Raw genomic sequence first — 20,247 nt, 5'->3', positions numbered from 1 at the left:
AAACCTGGAAGCATTGAAAACCCCTTGAATATCTGTGCAAGACAAGGATACCCTCTCTCAAAACTCCTATTCAACATAGTATTGGAAGTCCTGGCCAGAGCAATCAGGCAAGAGAAAGAAATAAAGGGCATCCAAATAGGAAGAGAGCAAGTCAAACTATCCCTGTTTGCAGACAACATGATCCCATATCTAGAAAACCCCACAGTCTCAGCCCAAAAGCTTCTTAAGCTGATAAATAACTTCAGCAACGTCCCAGGATACAAAACCAATGTGCAAAAATCACTAGCATTCCTATATATTAACGACAATCAGGAATAAACTCCCATTCACAACTGCCACAAAAAAGAATAAATGCCTAGGGAATACAGCTAACCAGGGAAATGAACGATCTCTACAAGGAGAACCACAAACCACTGCTAAAGAAAACAGAAATGACACAAACAATGGAAAAACATCCTATGCTCATGGATAAGAAGAATCAATATTGTTAAAATGGCCATACTGCTCCTAGTAATTTATATATTCAATGTTATTCCTATTTAAACACCATTGAGATTCCTCATAGAAGTAGAAAAAACTATTTTAAAATTTATATGAAACCAAAAAAGAGCCCGAATAGCCAAAAAGAACAAGGCTGGAGGCATCATGTTACCCAACTTCAAACTATACTACCTGGCTCTAGTAACAAAAACAGAATGGTACTGGTACAAAAACTGACACACAGACCTATGGATCAGAATAGAGAATCCAGAAATAAGATTGCGCATCTACAACTATCTGATCTTCAACAAACCTGACAAAAAGAAGCAATGGGGGAAAGGATTCCCTATTCAATAAATAGTACTGGGATAACTAGCTGATCATAAGCAGAAAATTGAAACTGGACCTCTTCCTTATGCAATATACAAAAATTAACTCAAGATGGATTAAATACTTAAATGTAAAACCCAAGACTATAAAAACCCTAGAAGACAACATAGATAATACCATTCAGGACATAGGCATGGGAAAAGATTTCATGACAAAGATGCCAAAAGCAATTGCAACAAAAGCAAAAATTGACAAATGGAATTTAATTAAACTAAAGAGCTTCTGAACAGCAAAACAAACTATCAACAGAGTAAACAAACAACCTATAGTATGGAAGGATATTTTTGCAAACTGTGCATCTGACAAAGGCCTAATATCCAGTATCTAAAAGGGACTTAAACAAATTTACAAGAAATTAAAAACAAACAGCCTTATTTAAAAGTGGGCTAAGGACATGAACAGACACTTTTCAAAAGAAGACATACATGCAGCCAATAATCATAGGAAAAAAAAAAAAGCTCAACATCGACGATCATTAGAGAAATGCAAATCAAAACCACAATGAGATACTCTTCACACAAGTCAGAATGGCTATTACTAAAATGTCCAAAAAAACCCACAAAAAACAGATGCTAGTGAGATTGTAGAGAAAAAGGAACACTTATACACTGTTGGTGGGAGTATAAATTAGTTCAATCATTGTGGAAGACAGTGTGGCAACTCCTCAAAGACCTAGAGAGAAATAACATTTGACCCAGTCATCCCATCACTGGGTACATAGCCAACGGAATACAAATTGTTCTATTATAAAGACACACGTACACCCATGTTCACTGTAGCACTATTCACAACAGCAAAAACATAGAATAAACTTAACTGCCCATCAATGATAGACTGGATAAAGAAAAGGTGGTACACATACACCATGGAATACTACGCAGCCATAAAAGGAATGAGATCATGGCCTTTGCAGGGACATGGATGGAACTGGAGGCCATTATCCTTAGCAAACTAATGCAGGAACAGAAAACCAAATACTGCCTGTTCTCACCTATGAATGAGAGCTAAATAATGAGAGCACATGGACACATAGAGGGGAACAACACACTCTGGGGCCTATTAGATGGTGGAGAGTGGGAGGAGGAAGAGGATCAGGAAAAACAACTAATGGGTACTTGGATTAATACTTGGGTGATGAAATAATCTTTAAAACAATCCCCCATGGCACACATATAGCTATGGAACAAACCTGCACATGTACCCCACACTTAAATGGAAGTTCAAAAAACAAAAACAAAAACAAAAATAGGCTAAACGATGTTTGGCCTAAACAATAAAGCCAAATGAATACATTCTCAAAAGGAAGATGTTAGTAAATAATTATTAAGAAAATCTAGGTTTGTATTACTATGTTGTTCTAAAAAGCTGAAAGAACATTTTCTTACATTGTATTTCTTCATTTGAAAACATCCTAGAGCACATAATGGGTATCCTTTTATACTCATTTCATATTGGATGAGACTCTGAAGCTTACTATGCCAGGTTACTTCCCCAGGGTTATAGTTTATCAGAAGCAGAGGTGGTAGCAAGACCTCCTTCAGCATTCTTTCTTCTCCTACGCAGCATTTCTAACCATCAAAATCAGGTGATTTATGTGGCCACAGAATTCAAGGTGAGATAGTACCTGCCACTGTTCGATGATGTGACTCTCAACCGTGACCTGAAATGTCTGATCTGTCTGAGCTTTTGAGGAAAAGCAGCGTATGCGAAATTACAGATACTATTTGGATGGTGTTGAGAAGCTTCCCTTCTTGAGCTAGATTCTTTAATGCAATTTTATCAGCTTCTTGTCACGAGAGTTTGAGGGTCTTTTTGCAACACACTTTTCTGCATAAAAACAAGGAGTAAAGACTGAGGAGGAAAGATAGTCAAGGCTCTTTCTTCATGAACTGAATGATGGATAATAAAGGCCAGGGGTGTACTAAAACAGGATTGCAATCTGAACCATTAATAGCTGCTCTCAAGTTTTGGATAAGCATCAATTCTGCTCATTTAAATTCCTTTTAGAATTTCAATTTTTTCCCCTAAGACAAGCTATTAAAGCACACTGGCTCTCAAAATCCCAAAAGACCAGCATCAAAAGGACAGTAAAAAGTATATAACACATTCCCTACTTATTTTAATAAGCATTTGCTTCAGAAGAAAGACTTGAAATAAATACATTTAAAAAGCACTTTCATAAATGCATATTGGCAGGGTATGTTAGACTCCATAAACAAGATTAAAAGTAAATTTCTTTAGGCTCACAGTAAAGAAGATGATCAACCCCAATTGGAAGCTTGGTCTACAAGAACCATTGGTTACCATTTGGACCCAGGTGCAAATATTTTGGCAACCAATTGCAGAATGATCCATATATATGGAATCTGTAATCTCCTTAATTAGGATTCTGGAAAAGTCAAATGGAAAAACTAAAATACTCCACACTGTCTCTCCCATTTGCTCAGCATCCTGGCTCATGAGGCAAAGAAACCCTTTGCCCTAGGAATCTGGCTAATTTAGATTTAGCCAATTATCACTGGGACAATCTCTGTTTCACACTGGCTTTCAGGGAGCTTCCACAGGTTGATCGTTTTCCATACTTAGATTTTCATATCTCATTTATCCTTCCCATGTATCAGATTTTAGCTGATTTTCCGGAATGAGGGAATGAATATTCTAAGTGAGAGACCTTTTAAAATGTATCTGTGGCTTTTCCTTCTTAGCCTATTTATACCAAAATTATTTTGTGTGTGAAAAATCAGACCTTGGCAATGACCTTGAGCAGTAGGATATAAATAACTCCCACCAGCTTAGCATTCCAATAATGGAACACTAGGCATTTAAGCTGACTACTTCTTTATGTTTAATGAGAGATTTAGAGAAAGAACAAGGGGATCAAGCATGGCTGCAGTTGTGGGAGCTGTGAGAGAAAAAAGGAGGTGACATCCACATGTCAGTGTTGGCATACCTCTTGCATAGGGGAATATCTATTGTACTGTTAAAGGTTGTCCCTCTTTATCTTCTAGTGACCCGGCCGCAGGAACTACCCCAAGGCTCCTCTGCTGTACACATTAGCAGGAACTGTACCATAAGGAACAGGTACGAACTCACGTGAGACTGTGAGGTCAAGTGTAAGCAACAATTGGTCACTAAGGCCATAGCTGCTTGCTTTTATGTATAACCTAATACAATGTGGAGAAGGGAGTACTAGGATTGGGCTTGAATTCTAGACCCAGCAACTTCTGAGCACAGTACCCTTAAGCTCCCTCACCGCATAATCTTGAGGAGTTACTTCCCACCTCTTGACCACATGTCCCTCATTTGTAAAACTGGGTTTGAAACCAACTACCTCATAAGGTTACTGTGCAGATTAAATAACACAATGTAGGCAAAATTGTAAACACAGTGTCCAGTATCAGGATAGATCTAAATAAATGGCAGCTAAGATTACTCCTAGCTGTGACCTGCAGAAAGCAGACCTTGTCCCTGGAATGAATGCCAGCTATCTCTCAAGATTTATGTGATGGTTAAATATACATACATAATGTTATTAAGATATAGTTGATTAAAATCCCCTAGTAAAATGTCTGGCACTTGGATGGTACTTAATAAATATTAGTCTAATCTGAACCTGTGCCCCCAACATGGCTTCTTAGGGTTATAATAATATGGCACTGATTAACCTGATGTGAACAAGAAAAACTTTAAGACTATTTTCCATGATAATGAAACTCTAAAGTTTTATTCTGTTACATTTAAGAAACATCTTAAGGCAATTAAGTAACTAGAAAATAGATAAAGGATAAAATTAAATAAGCTCTGCCACATAGTCATGTCAGATTTATTTAAGGGTTCTGGATAACTTGAGCACACTAGCACCTTTTGATTAAGTCAAACATGTATGCTTTTAATTCCTAGGTCAATAAAGGCAACAAAAGGTAAAAATGGCTTTTGAGGGAAGACAAAATAAATTAGGAAAACTGGGAGAAGTAGCTTATAGGGAAATTATTTGCCACTATCTCAGTCTTAAGTCTTAAAACAGATAAAATCAGCAGGAAGTTTTCCTTTGTTTTTTTTTTTTTTTTTTATTATCCTTTTAGTTTTCCCAAGTATCTTCAGCAAGCCTTAATGCTTGAGATTTTCACCACAACTAGGCAAGTTCAAGTTGTATATTCTTTAATCTACAGGCACTATTCACAAGTTCACCTACAATGTGCTGGAAGTTAAAGAGCTGAGCTACTGTGGAGATATTAAGATGAATATATTTAAGCTGCATGCTAGCATGCACCTGTAGTCCTAGCTACTCAGGAGGCTGAGGTGGGAGGGTCATTTGAGCCCAGCAGTTTGAAGTTGCACTGAGCTATGATCGTGCAACTGCACTCCAGTTTGGGTGACAGCGCAAGACCCCACCAAAAAAAAAAAAGATAGGTATATTTTGTCACCAATTTCACAAAAACTTCTCTCTCATACCCACCCATCACTACATTTTGGAGACGTGTTATAGACATTACTGTGGGGAAACTTTTACAAATCTGCTTTTATATAAACCCAAAACTAGAGAATTTTCCAGGTCTGATGACAATCCCATTTTCTGATTCCTGCAAGCATTATGCAGAAACTGCTGAAACACAGACAGGAAAAGAAAACTAAAATGATGGGTCTCTTCCAAAACACTATTACCATAGATGATAAAATGTCAACTGTGCCGGTAAAGGATTCTCACAAATGCAAGCCTGAATAAAGAGGGAATGGCACACAGTGAAAATAAAATCACATATGATATAGTTCATCGAAGGTAAGTTAGGATGATCTTTTATTTTCTAATTTTCTTTTAATGGGCTTTCTAATTATAAAACACATATTGACTATAATATGGGAACACAGGGGATGCAATCCAGCAGTTCTCTTCAATGGCTATAACATATTGGTGCACAGTCCTTATTAATATATTAGAAAAATTATGTAGAAACAAATGATGTTGAAACTCTAGTGACAACTATTTTAGAGCATCTAGAAGCCTCCTTATGCTGTGAATGACAAAAAGGTATGGAAATGGAAGCCATGGCTACTTCTAGTCACTAGGCTTGGTCTTACAGTTTCATACCAGGAAAAAAGCCAACCTTTACTTGAAGATAATATACACAGGGATGCACTTGGTTCCTGAGAAAGAATTTACTCACCTTACTCATGCATCTATTATTAAGCATGTTCTCCTGGAACAGTCAACAATAAATCAATAAAATATATCCCTTTTGTTAACAATATAGTGTCTGTCCCTTTGAGGCTATTTTTCTTACTTTTATAGTTCATTATTTCTAGCAGTTTCTTTTCCCTCAGGATGTAAAACTGACACCTGGTCAGAAAATTTTCTTTGACCCTTTTCAAAATACTAATGTGCCTCGAGTATATAGTCACTGCAAGATTTACACATTAGGCAAATGAACAGAGGTATTAGAGTAGAAATTTATTTCTAAAGTTTGGATTAAATGAAACTCACTTTTGTTCATTCAAAAAGCAATTAACACTATTTAAAAAAACAAAACGTTTTATATAATATGTGTGTATATGTGTGTATCCTACTTCACTGCAAGTAGCACAATTCTTTTTTTTATTATTATACTTTAAATTCTGGGATACATGTGCAGAATGTGCAGGTTTGTTACACAGGTATACATGTGCCATGGTGGTCTGCTGCACCCATCAACTCATTATTAGGTATTTCTCCTAATGCCATCCCTCCCCTTGCCCCCAACCCCCTGACAGGTCCCAGTGTGTGTTGCTCCCCTCCTGTGCCCATACGTTCTCATTGTTCAACTCCCACTTATGAGAGAGAACATGTGGTGTTTGGTTTTCTGTTCCTGTGTTAGTTTGCTGAGAATAATGGTTTCCGGCTTCATCCATGTCCCTGCAAAGGACATGAACTCATTCTTTTTTATGGCTGCATAGTATTCTGAGTTACATATGTGCCACATTTTCTTTATCCAGTCTATCATTGATGGGCATTTGGGTTAGTTCCAAGTCTTTGCTATTGTGAACAGTGCTGCAATAAGCATACGTGTGTATGTGTCTTTATAGAACAATTTATAATCCTCCGGGTATATACCCAGTAATGGGATTGCTGGCTCAAATGGTATTTCTAGTTCTAGATCCTTGAGGAATCGCCACACTGTCTTCCACAATGGTTGAACTAATTTACGCTCCCACCAACACTGCAAAAGCATTCCTATTCCTCCACATCCTCTCCGGCATCTATTTCCTCACTTTTTAATGATTGCCATTCTAACTGGCCTGAAATGGTATCTCATTGTGGTTTTGATTTGCATTTCCCTAATGACCAGCAATAATGAGTTTTTTTCATGTTTTTTGGCAGCATAAATTTCTTTCGAGAAGTGTCTGTTCACATCCTGCCTACTTTTTGATGAGGTTATTTTTTTTTCTTGTAGATTCTGGATATTAGCCCTCATCAGATGGCTAGATTGCAAAAATTTTCTGCACAATTCTTAAAAAGCAGGGAAACAGGCCCTCAGAAAATGTTTGTTGATGAATGAATGAGAATTTTAAAAGCACAGAGAACAGAAGAGAGAACAAGTGAGAGTTGGGGGGATGCCCATGTTCTGTTCCCTATTTCCAAAATTCTAGTATTTACGTTTTTGAATAAATTAAAGAGATTCCTCTTAGAAGAACTGAACACCTCGCCTCTAGGACTTTAAAGTCTTTTTCTTAATGACTATGTATAGTATACAACACTTTTGTAGTCTCGAGATTCAATGGAATAGTATTAATTACTCTAACTACAATGCACTGAAGCCTTAACATTTTTTTTGTAAATACAGTTTCAATGTTTCATATTTGTCTGTAACAGCACACTGGTTGTTAATCTTTAGGGAGAAGGCCGACTTGCAGTAGAAACCTTGTTAGTATCTTTCCCTAGGAAAATTTATGGGAAAATTAAATGTTTCTAATCTTTAAAGAATACAACTATTATAAGATTAAACTCACTGGGGCATCTTTTGTAGGATAGTGAGAAATACAAAAAAGAACAAATTTTTACTCAATGTTCATTAGGTGCCAAACAATTTTACATATACTATCTCATTTAACCTTTATAGAAACCTCTAAGAATAGGCACAGTTACTAACCCAGTTCAGAGATCATCAAACAAAGAGATTAAGTAAGCAGCTTAGTTCAGGGTAACAATGAAATTTAAACTCAGTTTTGTTTACTCTAAAGCACACAGTATTTACACTTTATCACATTACATTTCTGGGGATGTTGGTGATCAAATTAGATATTGTGTATTATTCTTCAACTGGATATTTTTTAGTTCTCACTTTTGGCTTTTGAACAAAATTATCTTTTTTCTTACACACTCTGCTATGTAATCGTCAAAGTACAGTGGAAAATTTAACATCCATTTCCTCTACTAATTAATAGCTATCCCATTTCTAAGAAAAGCAAATCTTAGCACAAAAACCACCCATGTATGGCATGTATCCACTCACATATGTCAATCTTTCTGACTGATTTTCCTACTAGCACTTGCAACTGAGCTTCCTTAGTTGCTCAGTAAACCTATGTGCATGACTTGGGTTACCAAGCAGTAGTTGGGAGTAAAATGAATGGAGAAAAAAGTGCATTTAGAAAAGAAAAATTAGGAAATGATTAGGCTTTCTGGAAGCAAGTGAGAAGTAAAAAGAAAAAAAGAGAAAAGGAAGTGTTGCCTTGACAAAGCACACACATACAAAAAAGCCACAATATATTGTGGCCATGAAGAGAGGTTTCTTTAGTAATTAGTGGCCCCTACTTTCATTCCTGTAAAATCATTTCTCAGTTTGCAGGATCACGACTCCATCTGTGCAATTGCTGGTTCACTGTTACATACTGTCCCAGTGTTGAAAAACAAGTCATATGCCAGTTTAAATATTATTGACTCATTGAATTATTTTACTAAGAGTGCATGTTGTGATGAAAGGCCAGTCTTTTGTTATTTTTAGAATACTTACTTGAGCTGTATATGCAACTGTATTATTCTCTCACTATCATCTTTCAGTTTGATATCAAGAAATACTAAATTTATGATGAATCTATTCAGTTTGCTACCAAAAAGCAGTAAGGTTATGGAGAAGTATCAACATTGTCAAAAAGTACTAAGGTTATGGGGGAGATACACAATCATTAATCTGATGGGGTTTTGTTAAATATGAAATTGTCATGAAAATGCAAATAACTATCCATTGCCTTTTTCCAAACCACAAACAGATTTCATCTCCATAGTTTCAAATAATTCTTCATATTCACATATATATCGTTCATGAGTACCAACCAATAAGAGGTACAACCAACACTCTTGTTGCAAAATGGGCCAACTGCCCCATAATGTATGCCTAGAAGGAAGGATGACAAAGACAGGTCTATTTATTCTATTACTTACACTTCAAGGCTAAATACTAACCCTAACTTTTAAGGATCGGTAATAGCAATAATAATGGCAGCTAACAGTTGATTACTTATTACATATTAGAAACTGTCATAAGAATTTTATCTGTAATAGCTCTTCTTTTTCTTTCAAAATAAATCTATAAGGTAGGTACTATTATTAACCTTAGTTTACAGATTAGGAAGATGGGGCTAAGCTACCTTGGGAAAAGGAACTTGCTAAAAGTCACACATTTGGCCTTAGCCAAACCAGGACTTGAATATAGGATCTTCTGACTTAAAAGCCCTGTGACACTACTTTATTGGTACCAACTAGAGGTAGCAGGAATTGCTAGAGTCCTTCTGGACAACTTCCTAGTTACTCAGCACTGACTTTTTACACAACCTGGGAAAAACTGGACAAAGGAAAAGCTATCACCACTGATGCCAGCACCTGCCATGCAAGTATAAAATGCATTCCACCCTTAATGTCACCTCTTCAAAAAAAACAAAGATCCTTCTTAGAAGGAAGATTACATGTAAAACCATAGTACCTTTTATAATTTGAACACATTTAGATATGTCTTCCTTGGTTTCATGTTACCTTCTCTAACATCCAAATAATAAAACAACCAACACAAGTTTCCATTTGCCTCAGGTAGGTATGGGGTTGACATTAGATTGTTTTTTCTGTGTGACAGGTATGCTGACAAAGCCCCCATCTGGCTCCATGAATACCTCAAAGTACTTTTTTTCCTTTAGAAAATCTTGGTGTATGATTACTCAAACCTGTCTAAGAAGTCATAAATAAACGTATACATATATTTATATATAAATTAATGAATGTAAGGGGAGGCTGAAAATCTCACAATTAAATGTTTATAAAGCCAATATTTTGAATACCTGGACTTCCCTGAAAGTCCAGGTTGTATGGTTATTGGGAGTTTTATCCCCCTTCTCTCCTAGGAAGAGTTCCATATAGTTGAGTGACAGTAACATCTGTGTTTCTCTGGGGAGCACATTTAATTGATTCTAATAATAATATATATCAAGGGTTGAGTGATATATATTGTGCTTGTTTCCAAGTACTTCTTAAATTATCAAATATTTCAAATCAGTATACAGCTGAACACTAGTTAGCTTTTATAACTATATGGCATTCTTGTTAGTCTGAATCTTTAAATTTCTACTTTGTGTATCTTTCTGCATTGCTTTTAAATATGGGTTTTATTTTAATGTGTGCTGATTTTTCTTAACACGAAAAGAATCCATGAGTGCAAAGTCCAACAATGCCCTAGCTTGTCATCAGTGTTACTGACTGCCTCATTGTGAGGGAAGTAGTGTTCTCTTTTTTCTCAATTCAAGACACATATCGGTCTTCTAAGACTTCTCCACCAATGTGGCAGAGAAGAATGAGTTGCATACCAAAATATCTAGGAACAATCTGAAACGGCATGCCACAAGCATAAAAATCATTTGTAATATCTTGCTTATTTTTTAAATTCATAAGCATTCTGCATTCTAGTCTATAACCATGTTAGGTTTACGGTAAACATTAAGAGCTTTTTCCTCAGAATCTATAAATCACAGTGGATACTGCATGAATGTGCCCCACATTTGTGTCCCAGCCCTTTGAACACTGCTATACTTCTGGTACTAAAAGACCTCAGTAAAAAGTATGGACTGTATATCAATTTTTATTTTAAGGGACACAGACCTGTAGCTAATTGCATGACCTAGGATCACCAGTGCTACTAACATTTAATTGTCTGACACAAATGCCTATCCCTTTTTCCGTTTCTTTTTTTTTTTTTTTTTTTTTTTGACAGGGTCTTGCTACCCCTTCAGTCACTTGAGTAGCTACAGGTATGTGCCAGTACACCCGGCTGATTTTTCTATTTTTTGTAGGGACAGAGTTTCACAATGTTGCCCGTACTGGTCTCAAACTCCTGGGTTCAAGCAATCCACCTGCCTCAGCCTCTCAAAGTGCTATACAAAGAAAATACAGATATTAATGCCTTGCAAGTACTGCAGTTTGAGTTAATTTCAAAATTATAGGCAAGAGACACTGCACCCAGTCCCTATTCCTTTTTATACGAGAAAAGATCTAAAACAACTTCCCTCAAAGTAAATCCTTTTTTGAAATGCCTTTCATATTATAAAATGGAATTTTATCATGGAATTACTCCAAGAAAGAATTCCAAAGACCAAGCTGAACATTTTTTTTTTGTGTGTGTGTGAAAAACTTACGATATCAACTCATGTTTGGTATGATAGATTTTAAAGGGCTAAGATATAGAGAATCACATTCCTTTCCAGGAATTATTTTTGTTTTTATGTCCTTCTGGACTCTAGAATATAAATCTACTCCTAGAACATCACATTCCTTCTTTTGTTTCTTCTTCTCTCTTCCTTTCTTTTCTTATTTGTCTAGCAGAGATAAACTATAAAATTCTACCACTAGGCAATTCCAATCTGAATTTCTTTTTTCTTAATTTAATGCTTCAAATTGTCTGAAGTGGGTTAGTATCTTTTTCTTCTATAAGCTTAAAATCATGTATTAAAAGTTTACTTAAAGGAAGAGATTCCTACATCAATAAAGAAGCAGCAGAGGATAAGTTTGTCACATATTTATATCTGTTAATACATGTATCCAGGTCTCCCCACTTATAAAATCAAGAATAATGTACACATAAATTCCTTGCAAATCCTACAGTTTGAGTTAATTTCAAAATATTGAGTTGGTTATTTTCACATTCCAGAGCTCCTGGTCTCCTTCCTGGTTGAATCATACAGCTAAAATACCTCAGGCAATGAGACGTCAAATTCAGTAGCACAGTTTTTCAGACAAAAAACAAGACTAATTCCTGAGGACCATGACAGCATGCTGAAAATTTGCAAGCAAGGAGCCTACACCTTCCTCCAAATACAAAGCAAGCATAAACACAAAGTGTAATGCCCTCACCTGGGTCAGGTGGCACACAGGCACAGGAAAAGAGAGTGTTGTAACCCACTTTGAAGTTGGAGTTGATGGGGTAGTAATCTGCAAGCTTGATCATCTTCTTGAAAGCATCATAGATAAAGATGAAGCTAATCAGAGAAGAAAAGCCCTCCTCCGTGAAACGTGTGAAGTATTGAACCAAGAAGCTGGCATCAGTGGCTACCAAAATGAGACACAGGAAGGCGGACCACAGGCCAATCCAAAGGCGAAACTCCAAATAGTCAAAATTATTGTCCCTGGAAAAAAGAAAGAAAGGTGTTTAGATCCCTCCTCCTTGGAACACAAAGAATAATATAAAACTACCAAATGTCCACAGAAAGACTGACAAAAATACAAGATCACCTTTAGCCACTAAATGTGAAACTCTATTTCAGCCAGAAAGCACTAAGTTTAAGAATTGAGTCTAATGATACAATTTCAAAACAATAAAAATTTGAGGAAAACACATTCAAAGTAGTTATATCATTTATATGTGAAAACCTTATTATTTTTCTCATTCAAAAAATATGGTCCCTACCTTCCTAGAGTTTATAGAGTAAATAATCTGCAAACCTAACACTGGTACTTAGTATGTGTTCAATAAATGTTTGTATGAGCTTTATGGGTTCATAAAGACACTAAGATCAATATGTTTTCTGTCCCTATGTCATCACAGTCTACTGAGGGAAACAAATTGATAAATGTATCACACTATAAAATAGTAAGTGATAATGTTACAGAAGAAGGAGTAACTAATTCTGGTTGGAAGGAAAGAGAAAGTTGCAGAAAAAATTCAAGGTGTTCAGGGATAAGTAGTAGAAACTTTCTGGACAGACCAGAGAGAGCAAAGCCAGGAAGAGGAAAAAGCAGTTAAAAAGATAACATGGCACAAGATGGCCTGTACTGCTCACTGTGTGTGGACAGACTGCCACCAACATGAGGTGGAATTAGAAATATGAGCTGTCATCAGATCAAGAAAGGCTGTCTTGCCATGCTACTGCCAGACCCTTCCACGTCTTATGGAGCTTATGAAGTCTGCCCACAGATCTGATATTCTTCTGCTGAAGCTGGGTGTGAAGCATCTTGCGACCAACATCCTTCTGTGTTTGTCCCACAGCAGACTTAGAATAGGCTACTTCTACCTAAGGAGATCACCGTCTTTTGAGGCCTTTCCCATTTCTTACAACTGAATTATTAATAGTTCAAGATTCACAACTCTGAAAGGATGGGTCAAGTGTTAATGTCTTACCATTTTATACTGATTCCTTTAAAAGTATGTGGAGAGTACTTTATAATGATTTTTTAAACTCAATTTATTTGTGATGAAAAAGCGGGTAGTAGTATGTATTACTTGCATGAGAAGAAGAAAAAAGTCAAGGATTGTGCATGCTGGAAACTCTAGAACCTTGCTTTTAGACAATGAGTTTCTGATAACTGTTGATGATATATCTTAAAACTTTCCCATAGGCAATCAACTCTCCACCTTTATCAGCACCAACCCAATCTTACCCAACCCACAGGTAAGTTTTTGCCTGATACACAGCCCCTCATTGATATCCTTACTGATATCTATACTTGCCTTACTGAAAGCCATTTTCCACACCACAGCCAAAATTATCATTTTTAATGAAAGTCAGACACCCCAGCTTAAAATCTTTCAATAGTTTCCCATTGCCCTTAGAATAAAATTCAAATTCTTTACCTAGCACAGTGTCTCGCACATAGAAAGTGCCCAATAAAGACTTGCAGGATGAATAAATGCATGTCTGTACTTAAGACTTGCCTGAGACAGTTACTGACACTGACCTATGAACTATATCTCATGCAACCAAGACATGACTGTTCCTGTGATAGCTAAAAATTATAGAATATTAGAATTTAAAGTTCTTAGGTACTGTGATGATTCGTTTTATGTCCTGACCAGGCTACAAAGTGCCTAGACATTTGGTCAAACATTATTCTGGGTGTTTCTGTTAGGGTGTTTTTGGGGAAATAAACATACAAATTGGTGGGCTTTGAGTAAAGCAGATCACCCTCCATAGTATGTGGGGGGGGAACTCATCCAATCAGTTGCAGACCTGAATAAAACAAAAAAGATTGACCTTCCCCAGGGCAGCAGAGAATTCTCCAGCAGACTGCCTTTGAACTTCTGCAACATCAGCTCTTCCTGGTTCTACAGCAGACAGCCTTCAGACTCAAACTGGAGCATTGGCTCCCCTGGGTCTCCAGCCTGCCAGCCTTCTCAGCCTCTATAATTGCATGAGCCAACTCTTTATAATAAATCTACACACACACTCACATTTTATGGGTTCTGTTTCTCTGGAGAACACTGGCTAATACAGACACCAATCTGTCAAATTACGTCTCATTTTATAGGTAAGGACACCAAGACCAATGGAAGTTAAATCATTTATCCAACATCAAGGTTTTAATGACAGAGCTTGACCAGAAGCCAAATCTCTTGATTCTTAGGTGTTCGTTTTAAAAATTATAGCATGGTTCCCCATCTGATTTGTATTTAGCTCTAGATAGGGTGAATATTAAAAGTCATTGTCTTTTGTTTCTCTCTTCTTATCTAATCACGCAATTGAAATACATTACTGAAGAAGGAGATTATTAATACTGGGATAAGTTATCTTCGATAGACTTTATGGGATCCTTCTGAAGATAACTTTTACTTTCCTTTGCAGTTTGCTTTATGTCCAGAACACCACTGCTTTAATCCTATGCATGCCTATGTGAGATAAGTAAACTACAGAAAAAAATGAGTTCTAGAAATTTCAGATAATTTACATTATCATACAATGAGTCAGTGTCAGAATAACAACTAAGAAACACAGTTTTGTTACTTCTGAGCCAACATACTTTTTCCCTAAAATAAAAATTTTAAACAATTACCTAGTTTTGCTACCCTAGCAAGAAGATGAAAGAGCAATCTTGATTTGTTTTAGGAATGCTAGTAGTTGTTTATAGATTTAATGTTTACAGGATAGGATGAGAAACAAATCCATTAACTAGCTAATGGTTAGGAACAACATTACTTTGGGTACAAGGGAAAAGATACATGTATAAACTTAAACCTTAGAATCTAAACAATATACTAAACTAGCTGCTTTAAAAGACTTAAGCAATCCTAGAGTAGTTCAACAAGAATGATCCAAATAAAGTCAATAAAACCAATGGCACTTCATTATGAAAGTGATATGTGTAGAGCATCAAGAAGAAAGAGGAATAAGAAAAGAGAAAAATTTAAATAAGTTGATCATCAGTAATGACTGCAGTAAAATGGTATTATTACATCCAATAAATTCCCTTCGTGCCAAATTTAAATAGCAATTAAGTTTTAAAAAGCAACAGGAAATGATATTAGAGACCAAAGAAGAAATTATGGTGAATTAGAAGGAAAAAATAGATTCATATCGTTATGGCACCACTCAGTGTTCCTAGATATTTTGAATCATAGTTTCTCAGTAGCATAAAACCAAGGATACAGATAAACCGAAGAAGTCATATCTGAAATATGCTACAGAAATTAATGTGCAGCCACTGACAAAGAAATATAAACTCCCTAAAAGAATACATCCAGTAATATCATGGAAGAATTAAAAATTTGAAGGCTTAAAAGTAAACTGTTTAAAGAATATAGGAAAAAAATACTGAATGACCAAATTATAATAATACAAGTTAAAATTCAACCTTAATTGTGAAGTTTTTATATAGCTTAGAACACATTGCTGAAATCTTTCAGATTCCTCACTCAAGTAAAAAGAAGGAATCTAATTATTATTGTGATAAAATGTGTAAAAACAATGCAAAACGGATTGCAGAATTTGGGAAATAAAACTACAAGTGTCCTTTGAAAAGTCGTGAGCTATTTTCTTCCTTCTATTACTGATTTTAAGAGATGGCAGCATATCATTCATATTTCTTTAAAATAATTCTCCAGTTTACAGGGCAAATATCAAAACCTCAGAAATAAATCCATTATTATACAGAGTTTGAGTCCAGTGAACCTACAAAGCAAGGATCTACCTATTCTTCAACAGTGGTAAAACATGTTGGGGAAAATCTGGGCAAGACAAAGTAAAATAGTTCTTAACTGAAGGACTTTTTCAGATCTCTTGCATGCTAAAGTCTAAAGTGAATTACCAAGAGGTGGGTATACGGTACACAGTACTTCCCAGACTTACTGGGACCACAGAAGTTTTTTTTCATGAAGCGTGGAATAAGACTAGTAATAGATGAAACACACTTTGATCTATCCAAATATTTTGTATCTAGACAGAATATTATCACTGCAGGTGCTATTACACAAACAAATGATATAGCATTGTGATTAAAATAATGCTTGCCACATATTACTCAGTGATGGATTTAAAGCATGGCTTCTCAAATGTTTCTTGTTGATTTACAACTGTTACCAAATAAATCACTTGGAACTATGTTATGTTACCAATTATGATAAAAAAAAAAAAAAAGGAGAATGTGAAAGGAACTTGCTTAGTAAAAGGAAATAATCTGAATCTCACAATTACTTAAAACAAACTGGGATGCAAACATTTTCTGTAGATTAAGGCTCTGATCACATTTCATCCAATAAATCTTTCTGCAAAGTTTGTGCATGTTTGTTCCTGTTTATAGTACATCCTTGTTTAATCTTTCTACAAAGGCTTTCTTGTCTCACACAATGTTTCCTTAAACATATAAAAACTGTTTGACTCTTTCTATAAACTGACATGAATAAAATTCTTTCCAATGTTCTGAGAATTATGAGAAAGGATTTATAGTAATAATTACCTACAGAAAACTCACAATATTACTTAAGATTTGGAACTTTTTCATTCTCAAAAGACTCCTGCTGATGTCCTCAACCCTGTTTTCAAAAAAACTGGTTTTAATTTCATTCCCGCCTCCATCCTATGACTATTTTTGATAACACACACACTTTTAAAGGCTATATATGAGTCCATTAAGTCCATGATATACTATGAAGGTAATGACAATTCTAAAATTAAAATCCTAAAACTGTATAACAATATAAGACTATGGGAATGCTGACAAGGAGTGCCAGCAAGGCATGAGACATTCTTCAATCTACCTAAGGATTGAGATCTGCCAGTAAAGGCGATTCTCTCTTAGAGGTATCAATTACCTTAGAAAGAGGGTGGAAGACCCAATCTGATTTTGAATCTACTTGTGTATTAATGTGGCCACTTGGATAATTCACTTAACTAATTTTTCCCCTTCTTAAAATGATCCATCAATTTCTAAAAGAAAATGCTGATATCATAATTACGATGCCCATTAGAAATGTCTAGTGATTCCTGAAGAGACTTGGACTCTGGAGTCAGAAAGCAAGAATTCATATCCCAGCCCCACCGATGACTTGTGATGTAATATTAGGCAATTTGCTTATTGTTCCTGTGCTTGCTTTTTCATCTATAAATCAGGATGTGGTCCCTACCTCACAGGATTGCTGTAAGAATTAAATGAGTGAGTACATATATTAGGATAATACTTGGTACATGATCAACTCTCAATAAATGTTAGGTATTTATTCAGCTGAGTTTTGGAAGCTATCTTTAGTTAAGAACATGAAACTGGGGGTGAAGAGCAGTGGATTAAGTAAAGAGCATCCTGTCTCTTTCATTATTGAATGATGTGAACTTAATCAATTTAATTTCTCTAGTATGTTGGTCAGGATCATGGCAGGAAATAGAAGGCATTCTGAAGTAACAACAAATGGCAAGGCACTCAGGGACCATCAACAGCAGGAAGCCACTACTAACTTCAGGTTTGAAAAGGCCAAGGAAGGAATAGAGCTACCAGAGCCTGGTGAGGGCTAGAGTCAAGGTGGATGAGCCACTTGACAGGGGCTGAAGCCCTCAGGGATAAGCACTGCCAGAATGCTGTGCTAAAACAAAGATGGTGAGCTGGGGAAAGGCAGACATACTCAGACCTCTCTCTCTCTCTCTTCCCGTTCTGTTGGTGCTCCCCATTAGCCAAACCCAAGAGGAAGCCAGAAGGCAAAGGGGCATGGGTGCTGCTGTCCACAGGCATCAGCCCCTAGAGCATAGGGCAGGACAACAGGAAAGAGAAAAAGTGGGAAGAGAGCAAGGACGCACACAACGTAACAGTCTCAGTCGAATCACACCTGAAACAAGTGGTGACTACCTAATTGCTAAGACCCTTTCACCTCTCACATCTGAATATTCCAGTATTCTGAGTGATTTTTAGATCTGCCTAATCACTATTCTATGCTCTATCTAGCCTATAAAGGTTCTACAATTAAGCAATTCTAATTTGCAATTAAATATGTATGTACATACTTGCTGAAATTAAATAGAAGCCTCTCAAAAACTAGGACAGGTCCAGTGCTGCTCAGAATAGTGAGTGGTTGACCAGCAAAAAGGCAAAAGATGGCTCCAGAGACAGCAGTGCCTAGGAAACTCTCCAACACGCCCTAAAATAAAGAAAATATAAATGTTAAATGAAACACGTCTTTTTTCTTTTCATTTGTGATGTCACTAGGCAAACAAAGCCACGTGAATATACTATTAGGAGGGTCTTAATATATAAAGAATGAAGAACAAAGGCTCTTACCAATATGCATATTGCCACCATTTATTTCACCTTACATACAATTTAGTCATTGTTCCCTACTCCAAGGGTCGACCTGCTCTAAAGCACTATAATTACTATGACGGCTGGTGTATAGGAGGCAAAAGGTGGCTCTGATCCTTACTAAAATACTAACTGAAGCTTCTACACAAAAAAATCAAATGGTTAGAAGTGACTTGGTATTTTTGGTGGCATTTTCCTCTTTGTGGTTCCCTTCAGTGTTTTAACCTGATTTCGCCTTGCACATAGTAGGCACTTATACGTAGCTATCTTTTATGCACAAAAGCTACTTTTTTTTTCCCTAGAGAAACACCTTTGAAGTAGAGAGGGGCATAAAGGGGACCAAAAAAGTGATCTGTCCTCCATTCTGCAATTTCTAAAACACCAATTTCAAAAGACATTCTCATTACATTTTCAGTGTCCAATGTAAACTTATATAAAAGCTTCAATTAACTATTTCTAGAGAAAATATATGTGCTGGAACATAAACAGGTAGTCTTTTGTGGCCACATTTCCTTTTAGTTACATCTCTGGAAATCAACCCATTATTTTCCTTTAGCATAATAAAAACAAAGGATGTCAACAAGGATCATCAATGATGTCAACAAGGATCACTGACTTACAAAACTGTCCTAACTTTCCTAATCACATCACTCCGGACCAATGCTTTCAAGGATGACAAACTAGTCTGTTTCCTATATTTTTCATTATTTCAAACTTTAGTTATCAGTTTAGTCAGTAGTTAGGTTGGTGCAAAAGTAATCGTGGTTTTTGCCATTAAAGTAATTAAAGTAATGGCAAAAACTACACGATTACTTTTGTACCAACCTATAAACAAGCATATGTGTATTTGTAGGAAGGTTCTTTTGTAGACATAAAATAATATTTTATGAAGACATGATTTTTAAACATAAAAAGATGACAGAAACCCTTTATTCAATACATGAAGCTATAAATCTGAACATTAAAATTTGCAAAATAAAACATTTTCAAATGAGTAAAGAAATTCTATAGCTTTAAAGGACACAATAATATATTCAGTGGTAGACCAAACAGTGGAGCAAAATCATGTGATCTCTTGGTATAGGAAGAGTCCTCTCTTCAATTAAACAATAAATTACCTGTTCTTAGAAGTATGATTTATGTCACAAAAAATAAGCCTTTTAATTGAAACCACCCCCTGACTGGAGCAGAGTGGATTTCTGGGGAATCTGCAGCGCCCCTCAGTCATTTCCTGTGACCCTCAACCCCTAAGTTAACCTATCCATCTGTCAACCTCACTAGGCCACCTCTTACCACTGTCCCAAAAGTTCTCCAGCAACTTCTCATTCACTTATCATTTTTAAAGAAAATACAATATACGTAAAATGATTACGAAG

General features: G+C 36.0%; 1 protein-coding gene across 2 annotated transcripts in view; it reads right to left on the bottom strand.

Moving 5' to 3' along the window:
• Positions 1 to 20,247, bottom strand: part of SLC4A4 (solute carrier family 4 member 4) — a 390,757-nt gene that overhangs the window by 90,485 nt on the left and 280,025 nt on the right. For both annotated transcript variants that reach the window (XM_007998838.3, XM_007998839.3), the window contains exons 13-14: positions 18,577 to 18,710; positions 12,233 to 12,504 (exon numbers count right to left, since the gene is read on the bottom strand). In XM_007998838.3, coding sequence (XP_007997029.3) covers positions 12,233 to 12,504; positions 18,577 to 18,710 — 406 coding nt within the window. The remainder of the gene's footprint in view (positions 1 to 12,232; positions 12,505 to 18,576; positions 18,711 to 20,247) is intronic.

This window comes from Chlorocebus sabaeus, chromosome 7, assembly GCF_047675955.1.
Source record: "Chlorocebus sabaeus isolate Y175 chromosome 7, mChlSab1.0.hap1, whole genome shotgun sequence".
NCBI lineage: Eukaryota > Metazoa > Chordata > Mammalia > Primates > Cercopithecidae > Chlorocebus > Chlorocebus sabaeus.
The sequence above is the reverse complement of the archived record's forward strand: the minus strand, read 5'-3'. Positions and strand labels throughout refer to the sequence as shown.